This window comes from Apis laboriosa, unplaced genomic scaffold (assembly GCF_014066325.1).
Source record: "Apis laboriosa isolate Shangri-la unplaced genomic scaffold, ASM1406632v1 scaffold1321_cov151, whole genome shotgun sequence".
NCBI classification, from domain to species: Eukaryota; Metazoa; Arthropoda; class Insecta; order Hymenoptera; family Apidae; genus Apis; species Apis laboriosa.
Window position 1 is genome coordinate 964911 of NW_025221248.1, and position 14355 is coordinate 979265.

At 30.8% G+C, this 14355-nt stretch overlaps 1 protein-coding gene across 16 annotated transcripts in view; it reads right to left on the bottom strand.

Annotated features, from left to right (window-relative positions):
• The window catches only part of LOC122720701 (proteoglycan 4-like), a 36754-nt gene extending 29822 nt beyond the window's left edge, over nt 1–6932 (bottom strand). For 9 of the 16 annotated variants that reach the window (XM_043947576.1, XM_043947573.1, XM_043947575.1 and 6 more), the window contains exons 1-3: nt 6844–6932; nt 6069–6639; nt 4911–5309 (exon numbers count right to left, since the gene is read on the bottom strand). In XM_043947576.1, coding sequence (XP_043803511.1) covers nt 4911–4967 — 57 coding nt within the window. In that variant the 5' untranslated portion in view covers nt 4968–5309; nt 6069–6639; nt 6844–6932. Of the gene's footprint in view, nt 1–4910; nt 5310–6068; nt 6640–6784 lie in introns of all 16 variants that reach the window. The other 7 variants (XM_043947569.1, XM_043947568.1, XM_043947566.1 and 4 more) reach the window with 7 other exon arrangements.
• Nucleotides 6933–14355: the final 7423 nt, after the last annotated feature.

A 14355-nucleotide genomic window follows, 5' to 3' on the forward strand; every position in this document is an offset into this window, starting at 1 on the left:
ACTTTATATATATCATTATTATCATATATCATCATTATAAGTGAATTTTTTGGATCTTTATTTTTATCATTGTTCTTATAAATTTCGTGTATTAAAAGTTTAACTCTTTGTCTTATCAAAAAATAAAATTCTATTATAAAATGTTGCAAAAAATGTTCTGTATAATGCAAAAATAATAAAAATCATAGAATATTCGATACATTTTTTAAATCTTCTCATCTGAGTAAGTAATAGAAACAAAATATTACGCGATATACCGCATTCTATTGCATATTACACTTATCAAATTATATACATAGTAAAGGAAAGAGGAAAAGAAACGTGTAGCGGTCTTTTAAAGCGTAAAGAAAAGTCTGCAAAGCATAACGATCGGTTCCACGCCGTTTGCCAAGCAGAATAAATAAAAAATGACGAAAAGGAAGAAGAAAAAAATGGAAAGGAAGAAAACTGCACCGTAGTTAGTACGTAACAGACATGGTTAGTGACGTAACAGAGACATGGCCCGTTGAATTGGTCAACTGCAACCCTACATACATGCTTATCAATACGATTGCGCGTTGTAAACTATGCTCAGGGGTATATAACCGAGTAGTAGGAGTCAACGTATTATCGCTCGTCGAAAACCGAAAATATCGATGAAGGAGAAACAGTGGCGCAATGCCGGTATTCTCCTACTACTCCGTCCTCTTCGTGTCAGCTGCATACAAACGGTAAAATACTGCGTGTCAAAGTCAAATTCATCGAGACAGCTTGTATTCTTCTTTGCTGTTCGCGCATTTCTCTGTCTTGGTTTCTTCTGTCATGGACGACCTAATATCTCCTGTCCTGCTTTGCTTCGGGGTGAACTTATTTTCATTTAGGTTAGATTTTTTTTATCTTAGAAATGGACAAATTTTGTCCAAGATATTTGGGAAATTTTTGATTTTTGAAGAGTAATGATTAATTTCGTTCTCTTTTGAAACATTAAATAATTCCTGGAAAAGATCTTGATAAATATCGAGGTTTTTGAGGTTAATTTTGCAAGTGAAAATAATGAATCTCGTACACGCGAAGTTTAGCTCTATATTCGAAGTTGAAACATCCATAGTCCGATTTCTATCTATCCGTTATCTATACGTAAAATATTCTTTTTTTTTTTTATCTAACGTTGTTTCTTTATGAATCAATTAATTAACATAGATCTGTAAACATGTATAAGACATTAAAAAATATATAAACGTAACGTATTTTTAAATAGAATAGAATTATAAATAAAAAAATACAATTATTTGAACTTCAAAATGTTTGTGTTCAAAATGTCAAACAAAAGGGAAGAAATTTTCCCTAGTATTGTATTCCATAACGTGCCCCTAACGTGAATGAAGCTTATTATCCCATTTACTGTGACTAGAGAAAGGGTCGTTTCACGAACCCTTCGTCTAATTTAGCCGGCGTTGCGCATTGCAGCCGTGGTCGGACCAAGTAGTAAAAGTCAACGTACGTCCGACAGAAGAATGGTGCACGTGATAGTGCATATCGACGAACGAAGAATGGCGCAGTGCTGGTGTTCTCCTTCCACTTTTCATGACGCTTAGCCACGCGAATTACGTTAGACGATTGTAGCAAAGGTGACAGGACAAAACATTGCTCGAATTCGATCCTATGCTGCATTCTGAATAGCCTGCTTCTTATCTTCTTGATCGACCTTAAAACATTTGGCCACTTCTATATTGGACGTTATATACCATTTGACAAATGGGCGATAATTTTTCATTTTATGGCTGAAAGAAAACTTATCATGTAATTTCGTATTTTACATATTGAATTTTTAATTTTTCTATAGAAAATCAATTTATATCATAGACAATTTAAATCATTTCTCTTACATAACATAGATTCATATTGTTCGAATTTGAAATTAATGATTAATATAATCGTAAGGGTAAATGTGCAATTTTTTTTTATTCATCTACGATCTTCTTTTTTATTCAAATACGATCCTAATTTCATAATTCGAAAAAATTAATTTTATTAAAACAACATGATAAAATGATTAGTGGAAACATATTCGTAGAAAATTTGATAGGCTGCATATTCCTAAAAAATTAAATTTCTTCTAAGTGAGATGAAAAAGAAAAACAAAGAACATTATCGAAAAATTAAATACTTATTCCAATTGTTATTGTTTTCTGTATGTTACGATTTGATATTAAATTAATTTTATCGGCTAATCGGTAGTAAAAAATAGAAATACGCATATTTTTGAATAGATGAAAAAATAGAAACCGAAATTGAGAAAAATAAAGAAAGAGAGAGAGAAAAAAATATTTATCGCTATGATAAAATGAGGCTCTTTTCATTGAAAAAAATTATAGAAATAAGCAGAGATGAGAATAGTAGGAAAACGATTTTATACACTTTTCGAAACTATATCATCTCAAAATTTTCTTTTTAAGTTTATGAACAATTCTTAAATAGAAGTGCTCTGCGATGAAACATTTACAATCGTCTTGTTCACGTGACCGAATACAATGAGATGTATAATTACAGAGTATAATCCTCATTTACGAGTTATTAATCTATTTCTTCTCGATTTTTTATCTCTTTTCTTTTTCTTTCTCTCTCTCTGTAAAATAGATTAAAAAGAGATATGATGAATGAAGTACCGTTCATTAAGAAACAAATAGAGAGAATTAGAGTTGATTTGCTAGAATAGAATTAACATTTTCTTCAAACCGCAACTATTCAGTTCTAAGCAGTTTTAACCTTGTTCGAGATTTATACGTTTCGTTTAATACCGTTTATTATTTAATTCTCGATGAAAAATATTTGATGAAAATTTTTGACTCTATAAATACGAGGTCATAAATGAAATAGATTTTTATTTGTTAAAAATTTGTTACATCAAATATTAATAATCTTGATATGATTTGGTGTTTATAATTTGATATTATAATCATAATCATAAAAAACAAAAAAAAAGAAGTCAAATAGAAGTATTAGATCATCGTGTTATTGAGAACATGGTAATTCTCCTGTTCCAAGATTTATGAGCCATAGTTTGAAACCGCATTACGAATCTTTTTCTATTCTCCCATTCTTGCATCGAAAGTAATCCATGGTATGAAATCAATGATATGAGATATGAAAATCAAGAATTGTATTCCATCAATCATTTTTATTAATTATGGGAAAAAATAAAAAGTCGAAATGTGGAAGACCAAGGAATAACGAACTATGCTCGTCAATCAAAGTTCTAAAATAAATGAAAAAATGAAAATAAATTTTGTCTCAAATATATTATCTATGTAAACTTTAAGAATGAATATTTTGCAGTCGAATAATTAATTTCGAACTAATTCTTACCAAAATGTTGTTAATAATCAAATGATATCGTGAATTATAGGAATAGTCAAAATATTTACTGGATAAGTAAAATACATTCACGAGATAATTTTCGTGCAAACGCATCCCCATCGATCAATGTCCAAATTCGTATTGCCCATTTCTGATAATGCATATACGATTGATTGATTCTTTTAACCAATAATGATTTTTATTTATGATATCTATAACTTGTCGAATCATGATTTTTATTTTTAGCTATTTATTGACTTGAAGGTATATCGATTCTTTTTTTTACGAAATATTTTTCAAGTTTCTCGACATAAAAAGAAACATCTCAAATCTGGCAAAGAATTTCTATACCTACTTGAATAAATCGATTGAAAAACCGAACCAACCTATTGACATCTTCGATTTTCAGACTATATACACATATTTGTGTATCCGCTGGATGTATTTCCTCGAAGAAATTGTTCAAAAGTCCTCGAGTTTTTTTATACATAAGATATACGAATGTTTTATCGATTTCGAATGTCATCGAAGCATTTTGAAATATGAAGACACAACAAGAAATTGTGAGACACGATTTTATACCTACAATTATATATTATACAATTATAAAATGTAATTTCATATTTTTTATTATTACAATGGAAATTTTTTATTTGAAAATTACAAAATATAATTTGAATAAGAAAGATTAATCAATTAATAATATCAGAATAATTTAAGAAAGACGAAATATACCGCGTTGCAGAAACACGCGTTATCTTGGGAATAAACGAATAAAAGAAGCTCCGTTTTTGAAGGAACGATCGATAAAGCTATAAAACGGTTTCCACGAATGCGAACTAAACAAAAGCTACGCACATAAAACTAATAGGACGGTTCGATGAAATAGCTTGTTCTATTATCTTTTGGAATTTTCCACAAAAGTAATTAATGAATAATTAAAGGAGAAACAGTACAAATCAATGGTTCATCAGAAAATCTATTACCATTTATCGATATTTTAGAATATTTTATAATATATATCAATGATATATAAATATCTTCGTATTACAAATAATTTTGTTTTTGACATCGATTAGAAAATAGGTTGTCATCATCTTTCTTTCATCTAATAAACTGTTTTCTTTTAAATTTCAATCACATATAGAGATTTTAATGTACAAATAATATCAAATTGTCGAAATAAAATATAAAGCAAGATGAGAATCCCAATAGTCAAATTATCGAAGAAAATCATGGAGGAAAAAACTTATTGTAAGATATTTTTTTTTTTTTTTCGTAAAGAATCATAAAAAAATGATTATAGAAATTTATCTGTCTATACGTTCAACTATCTGTCTAAACGATCAAGAATCACACTGCTATTGAAAGTTTCCTGATTGTGATATCATTGAGAAAAAGCGTGGGAAAAATATAGCTAAATTTTGCTCTACTATGTTTCGATGACATTCACAGATATTATCTGAAATACTTGAAAAGAAATTTTCTTTAAATTATCCAACTTCTTCTATCTAATATATTCTCAAGATGATTCAGGAACAATACGATAATCTTCCGGTCAATTTCTCTCTCACCTTGTCAATTGGCATTGAAGGGCACGCACGACAGAGGTTCCAGAATGAACCAATCATGAGGCCGCGGTGTGTGGGGCAGTGGAACAGTAGTGACACACAGCCGCTGCAGTAGCGACGGGGCCGTTTAGACGACAGACACAGTCGTCAGGCCAGGTTGATTTCCTCCCGAGGAAAAGGCTCCTCGGTGTCAACGATGCAGCTACACTTGCTTCACTTCCCTCTTCTTCTACTCTTCTCTTCCTCACCACCACCACCTCCGTTCTACCACCTCCGTTCTACCACTTTCTCCTACCTCCACTGTCCTTCCTCCTCTTCTGCCACCCGTGGCTTTACTCCTGCTCCTTCTCCCTTCAAGGAAGTATTCGCGAACGGTGATCGGATGTTCGGCTTGTGCTCCGTCTGAGTATACGTGCGCACATATGTACAAGTGCACGAGGATGAAGGACGTGTATGTGCGCGCGCGCGCGCGCGTATTCAGTGCATGCGTGCAAGTAATGGATGTAGAACGTCGGTGTACGAGCCGCCAGCGTGGCGATGCCATAACGAGAGAGTGGAGAAGAAAGACAGAGAAAGAGAAATAATGTGTGTGTCAATATCATATAATAGATAAAGTGGAAAAGACAAGAAAAGGAAAGTAGTAGGTGTCTATAACAATTCGTCCAAAGATATATTTTTATCGGAACTTTAACTCTTTGTGTCTGCTTATATTCGAACTGAATTATAATATTTTTAAATATTCATTTGATTAATAAAAAATAGGTGTTCATTCATAGAATAAATTTAAATGATTTTTAGATTTTATTGGTGATTAATATAAAGGATCTATTTATATGATAGATCTAGTGAAAGATAAAATAAGTAAGATAAGTGATATTTGACTCAGATTGTTGTAAAAAGGCAGGAGTCAATTATGTTTTATTCGATATATTAAAATTATAAAAAGATATGAAAAAAAAAAAAAATACAAAAAATCGCGTATACGATAATTTTATCAAAATTTTGTCAGATTGATAATTAATTATAAATGTGATAGAATAATAATCAAAAATGAAAAATAAAGAAAAGGATTAAACGAAATTAAATGAAAAACAAGAGGATAGAAGAAAACGGATAGATTGCAGGAAGCAAGGTTAGGGGTGGGTCGTATTCGAAGCCTACCACTCCATCGTCTTCGTTGTTAAGGTTTCTGCTTTCTTCCTGCAGAGCAATATATTTTTGTTTTCCTCTTCTTTTTCAATTTTCAATTTCGCATGTATTTTTCCCTGTCTCTCTCTTCTCTTTTTTTATCTCTTTCACCTTATTTGGCGATGATAATTATCCAGAAGAATGGTTATCTCGTAATAATGATTCGCTGGTGGATCGTGCAGTCTAGAGCGTTGGCCCGGCGTGATGTTCACCGGCTGAAATTCACTGCATCCGGAAGCAATCTTTTCGCGTGCGTACGTGCGTGCATTTGATAACGCGTGTGTATTCCGGAACGGAGACAGCGGCCTTAGTCGGTAGGGGCCGTAGATTAAACGCGACACACACGACGATACACGATAAAGATAAAAGCACGAAAAAACAACGTTCGTTCGTTATGTACCGGTGTCTTTCGGTTGAGTACACTCTCTCTCTCTCTCTTTCTCTCTCTCTCCCCTCCCTTTTCTCTTTCTCTTTTTCTTATGCGTCTCTCCGGTATTTTTTCTAAGAGCATTAACGACTTGTGCTAACGTTTGGCTGGTTTAATCTAGGCAATCGACAAAAAGAAATAAAAACGAGAGAGATAGAGAGACAAAGAAAGAAGAAGAGAGACTTGAGAGAAAGAGAGAGAGAAAGGAAGATAGATAGATAGATAAATTGATAGATAAATAGATAGACAGATAGATATATACGTATATATGTATAAGTAGATATATATATAATATGTATATAGTATAACGTTATATATTACAAGTAACGATGCAAAGCAACACTCAGACGCGTTGTACGAACGGAATAACGAGACGGAGGGCAGAGCGAGAACGGAATCGTGAGAGGCACTGGTCTCACCGTCGCACCGATCGCACCAACGACGTTGCGTAGAGCGCCGCGTCGCCGGCGAGACGGTTCGACGGTAGAAGGGGTTGCCAGAGCGCAGGCGCCCAACCGGATCGGGTCGATAGTCCGCAACGTTACTCCCTGTTTTCCCTCTCTTTCTTCAGTCGAGTTCTCTCTCTCTCGTTCTTTCTCGTCCTTCGTAATTCTCCCTCTTTCTAATCTTTGGTTGTTCTTCGTTGCTCCTTACATTAGACTTCCGATTCTTCGTTACATTTTTGCCATTCTTCTTTTTCACTTTGTTATTGCTTTTATTATATAACTTCTTATTTGTTTTTTCCTTCATTCTTTCTTCTTTCTACCATTTTTATTACATATCTTTTCTTAATTTTTTGTATCGAGAAGGTAAATTCATTTTCACAATCTGTCTCTTTCATCTCTTTACGAATCTTTTCTAAATTTTTGTTGCCATTTCTCTGTTCTTTCTTCTTCGTACGGTTGTATATTTTCCCTCTCATACCAACATGTTTTATTCTTTTTCCTTTTCTTTTTCTATCTTTTTTTTGTAGTGTTTTTATTATACCATCTGTCAGTTGTCTAGCTTTTTTTGTTTTTCTCATTCTGTCTCTTTTTCTTTCTCATTTCTTGTACCTAAGGGTTTTTGTCTCCATTCAGTCACCGTTTCTCTTTGATGATATCCCTCAGGTGCATACATTTTCGAAATGCATTTTCAATCGTAACGAAAATCATGCTCTCTCTTATCCTTCCATATTCATGATAATATTTCAATCATTTAAAACCTATCACATTTTAAATTATTTTCTATTCTTTGCAAGAATTTCATTGATCTAGAATAAATATTCAAATTGATTCTAATAATTTTAAAATTGTTCTTAATTTAATGTTTCAAAATTTTATTTTTTAAATCATCTGCCTATGCAACATTAATATGCTGATCTCTTCGATATCCTTAAATATTCGCTTTAATATAAAATTCATCGAAACATTTGATATTTTATTTTGTTAAAAAACAATAATATGATTAATTAATTCCTGCATGATAATTTTCATATTATTTTCAAAACATTATTCTCATTCTATAGAGGATTTCTTGCGTTAAATTTCCATTATCTTATCCTGAGGTGCGAGATTTTCTCGTTTTTCCACAACGCTTTTCTCTTCTTCTTTGCTATCTCCCACTCCTTGCTGCACCACGCGCGTTAAGGGGGCGTCTTTCTCGATCGTGCGTCTTTCTTCCCCTTTCAACTGTTAGTCGTCTCACTATATTCGCGTAGTCGGCGCCACTATGTCGAGCCAGCGTCGCGACGCTGCTAACCTTTCTGCGGATGCAGATATAGGCATGTTTGCGGCGTTTCGAGCTTCGACCACTATTTCTAATGTTTATCACTGTTCACGTTTCCATAGTATTCTTTCTTTTTTTATTTTTTATTTTCTAAAAGTATATGTCGACAATTTTCCTTATTTCCTATTTTTTTCTTGTTTTTTAATGAGCGAAAAATAATGAAAAAAGTCGACAGGATCTAAAATTTATAAATTTGGTGATTTTGGACACACAATTAGAAATATAGGTTACGAGAAGGATTCTGTTTGTTGTAATACACAAATAATGGTTCGACCGATGCACGAATTGAAAAAAGCAAAATACGCTTGAAGGATTCGCCGCGATCCGCGGATCGTTTTCGATATTGCGTCTGCTGTACAGTTGTATTCGGGTTCATCCAACTGATATTGCGTATTATTTGAATGAAAAATAGTTGAATTATAATAGAACCTAAATTGATTACATAGTGAGCATCAATAAAAATTCTAAGAGATTTGAGTAATTAAAAATTATAAATTAATGTTATAAATAAATTTAATATATTGCGAATCATAATAATATGAATATCAATAAATACATTTTTTTTAACTTAACGATACTATTATATTGAATTTATTATTCAATTACAGCAAACAAATCGAATTCTTTTATTTAATTTTCAAATAAGATTTTCAAAAATCAAATTCTTCTATTATTATGATATTATCAATCATTTATTAATTCAACCTTGAGGAAGCTCTACAATTCTGTAAATTTCCCCTTGAACTGATATACCTAATACCTAAAAAAATAAGATAATATTTAAACAATATTGAAATAATAAGGGATGCGATTTGAATTATCTCTCTAAAGGATGATCGTTACATAACACTACGTAATATATCCTGTTTAACCGTGAAACACTTATTTTCGTTGGCGGGAGGGACACGCCTGCCAACCATTCTCGAGTAGCACGTTTCCATCGACCCGGACTCTCTTTTACAACGATATTCTCTAACACATAAATATTCTTAACGTACATTAAATAACATATCCGTGATCTAAATATTCTTGAATTTTATTATTTTCAATAGTCGTTCATTGAATATTGAATGTACACCAAAAAACTGTAAACTGTAACTGAGGATCAAAAAATCCTCTCTGTACGATATTAATATTAATCGATTTATAAATTTAATTCTAGTTTACAATTGTACCTTTCATAATTTCTATAATTCATAATAGATATTAAAATATTCTATCTATATATTGTCGAAAAAAGTAATCTTTTTCATGCCACGAATCTTTTGTTAAATAAATTAATCGTATAGAAAATCAATAGAAATAATTAATATATTTTGGATTGCATTCGAAAAAAATAATCCGAATGAACGTTTAAATAAATTATAAATTGAACAGTTATTTTAATTGATAGGTTTGCAATGTATTCTAATTTATACAAGTGTCATTTCGAAAAGGTTTAATTAAACGAATCGATAAAAGTCGAATTTTGTAGATGAGAATATATTATACATTTATGTAGTTGGAACTGATAATTGATTAACGAATTCTATCAATTAACGTATTTATATCAATTCTATTCTTTAATCAATTTTATTTAGCTTACTTAATCATTAGAATGGAAAGTATGAAGCCTTAAGGACAAAGAAAATAAAATAAAAACTTTATAAAACTTATTTTTTATATTCGATTATTTAAACATTCTTATTATGCTCTTTATCAGTTTTAAAAATAAAATCAATGATTTCATAAAATTTATTTATGAAATCATTTATTATTTATTTATTAAATTTATTTATTTATAATTTGGACTAATATTTATCGTTTAATACATAATATTCGAATTTTATAATAAAAATTGAAAATTCACGAATATATCCGTGAAAGTAGATATTACTGATAAGCTATTATCGCAAAATTTTTTCATAAATCATTAATAACTCGTGAGTTCGAAGGAATGAAAGATATATATGATCAATACGCGAAATTTATACTTACCTGCGAGAAATATTTATAATTCCATGTGGTTGTACCATATGGCGTGCAAGCTATTGGATAAAGCATTGAATTTTATATTTGCACGTGTATACATATATACATATTACCAACAAATTATTGTGACTAGGGAGTGATACAAGGACTGATTCTGGATTCTCGACATGCTTCTAAGATTACGTGCCTATACTTTAACTGTGAGACACAAAAGTACAAATGTTATTATGGGATGCATTTGTCGGAAGCTGTATCTATAATTTTTCGCTCAACATTAATTTCGAGCAATTTGTCTTTTCTTTTTGTCTACTTGATGAAAGATATATACACAAATGAAGAATATATATACACAGAGAATATTGCTTGTTGTATGTTTCAGTGCTATTAATATAAAGCAATGTGTCCACGAAATGTCATCATCACGACGTTATCATCATGTTATCGTCACGATAGAATCAAAAATAGCAAAAAATAATCTGTGTATATTATTAGAAATAATGAGGTACTTTTTAAAAGTTTTTTTTAAATACTCAGCGTTTTTCGTGTAAATTCTTGTACGAAAATAATCGCAAAAGAAGATTGTCTTCTAATTGCTCCATCCAAAAAAAATTATGCGATCTTTATTTGTTTGATCACGTGATCAACTGATTGCAACTAATTACTGTAATTATACCTGTAATTATACCTAATGTATTATACTGTAATTATACCTAATAAAAGGACAAAAAAGAAAAAAAAAGAAAAATTGCGCGTCCTTGACAATGTAGCAGAAATGAATACTGAAGGAGAGAAATTGTTCTCTGAAAAAGAATTAAAAAAATAAATAAATAAAAAATGTGCACTTGCGTAGAATGTAGCCTCACATATATTATTATTATACTGTTATTTTCTAAATTTCTATTCTAAACAAATAAGCGTCCTAAATTTTGTGGTTAATTAAAGAGATAAGAGACATGTATGATACTGATAATCTGACTAACTATTATGAAAATTTTAAGTGAATGAAAAGAGTAGGAAAATAATGAAATTAGAGAACATTATGATATCTAACAAAGAACACAGACATCAACAGCTCGATTTAATTCCCCTTCGCAAGAATCCTACCACTAGCAATCATCGCGCGACTCGTTAAAAATGAACCGAGCGTAGAGGCGGCATTTATGCAATTGAAGTGGGTTAATTAAAATCTTTAGTTGGGTATTGCACTGGTCTATGCTTATTTTGTAAATTTATTATTGATTAGCATAATTAATTATCATACTAAATTTTTTTTTTAAATTTATCCGCGACGAAGAAATAAATATTATCTTTGTGAATTTTTAAAAAAAATGCATAATAAATTTAAAATTTGATCGATTCTAAATATCAAATATGAATAAAAATCGTTTTTTGTGATTAAAAAACATAAATTATTGTAAAATATTTTATTATAAATATTAAATTATTATAAAATATATCAATTATCAAATAAAAATTGGTTGGATTTGTTATATCATAAAAAAATTCATTGAAAAAATTCGTATTGACCATAATGTGTTAAGTGGTTAAATTTAAAATGTTAATAAATAAGCCAATTGGAGAATGAAAGAAATGTTTTGTTACAAAGTTCACTAAAGCATAGCATTGAACGTGACTTCACACGTACGCATACTCTGTGCTTGCTGATGATAAGTTACGCTTGACTTCCGCTTCCGTTTACTGCAACCACGTTCAGTCACACGTACGCCACCTGCTCGAATTGCATGAATTACGTCATATCCAATATACATTGTTATTAAATGAAAAAAAAAAGAAAAAAAAATATAGTGCACCATATGTTGTTAATTTATTTTCGATACTTTAACAATTTTTTTTCTTTCTTCTTTCTTTTCTACTCGTTATCAATTGAAATAATAAATCTCAAATATATACGATTACAATTTTTCTATTCGATTATTGAATTCATCGATTGAATTAATTAAACGGTAACAGGAGTAATTTAAACGATTAAAATTACAAAAATAAAAGGTGTTCCCGGATTCTTTTCATATAAGTAAGCCAATACGGCTTTGCCAACTCCTGCACCTACAAAACATAATAGCAAGTGGTTCAAGTGGACTGCAGAAGTGGAATTGGTGTCGTCTTTTGTTCTCGCCGAATCAGCACCAACCTCTTTTTCTTGGCATTCTTAGAAATCAATACGTGCCTCCTAAGTTTCTAATACAACAATCTATTACCAATATCTTTACAATATTATATACATATATTATTCAATAGAAATCATTCTTTTTTCAATTTTTTTATTGTAAACTGGCGAATTATTTTCAATTTGATCCAATAAAATAATTCAGCAATTTCGTATCTTCTCTCTCATACTTTCAGCACTTGTCATGTATATATACATAGATGTATTGCGTGTGTATATCAATTGTCTCTCATACTTGACAATGAGGGCACGCAACTTAAAACGTGTTTAACTTGTATAACGTATAAAGGAACTATTGTATAAGTGCTAAAAGATATAATCTACTCAACTGTTTCAAGGATAGGAGCGGTAGGGGGAGTTTAAATGTTAGGCCCGTAAAAAAATAAAACATTCAATTGATGTATTTTAAGAAACGTTATTTTTATATATTATCACATTATACAGAAGTAAGATTTAGAAAAGTTTATTCTTTTGATGTTCGCCGATATATTCGCGGAGCAATACATCATATGAAATCCCTTATGATTGCAAATGAAACCGAAAATATGGATAGACCTGATAATTGTTTTCCTCTTAAGAATTTTATCACGTACCAATTCGAGTAATAACACTAACAACAACAACAACAACAACAACAATAACGACAACAACAATAACAACAACAACAATAATAATAATAATGATAATGATAATGATAATAATAATAATTGTATAATAATAATGATAGTAATAATAATAATGTATGATATTATATCATTTAATTTTTTTATGAAAAAAATATAAAAGAAAATGAAAAATACTAATGAAAATGTTTTATTGAAGATAAATAAAATTTTATAAAGTAAGTTAAAAATAAAAAAATGATTATTTCGATAGAAAAAAATTAATAAAAAAACGAATCGGTACGAGATAAACGTATTTTGTTAAAATGTCATTGACAGATAAATAATTTATTGCATCGATAAAAGGGGAAAAATTAGAATATCGTACATCTAAGTTTATATATGAATGTTGGAGAGATATGCAAATTACTTGATCGTTTCGGTGTAGTGCATTAAATCACAGGAAAAATTTCAAATGAAAATTGCATCGTAAAAAGCACCAAAGCATGCTTACACCGATCGATCATTGCAACCCATACATAATACTTCGACCATGCATCTGTAAAGGTGAACAAACCCTACGCGTTTCTGACTTGAAACATCCGCGCCACACATAACCTACTCTATTGTTGTAATTTTTTTAAATTTTACGCTCGGATCTTCATAAAGATGAAAAAATAAAAATTTAGAAAAAGATATAATCAAATATTCTAATTAATCAACATATTTCAATGATTTAATCGCACTCGTATCGAGAATTTGTAAATATAAAACATTTCATATCGAAGACACTTGTGTCGCTCTCGACTCGACTGCAATATGGCCGTTCATTTGTCAAGGAATTAACGTTTCGATTCGCTCACTCACCAGATATTGCTTGCAATGTCTTTTATGCTTAACAGTGCAGCGTTTCTTCTTTTTGGAAGCACCCGTGGTCAAACCATTCCCAGATTTTTCTTTATGAGGCGTCGACAGGTTCCCCTTGTTTGCGGGCATCGCCGTAATCCTCAATCCACAGAAATTGGGTTGTTTTACCTGTCGACGATTGTTAAGAACAGATGCACCGTTCAGTCCAACGACGAAAGTGATTGATAATGCTCGAAACTTCTCTCTTCTCCGTATATATGATACACACGTGAGTAATAGTACATGTGTACGTATAGATACTGGATATGCGCAAGGACACTGGACTACCCTGAGCTGATTATTCGAGGCCACGCCTCCCGTCTTCCGACCTTTCTTCTACGTAACAACCGCCCCTTTTAAATTTTCAAAATTTACATACAATTTTTTATTTTTGATTTTTTT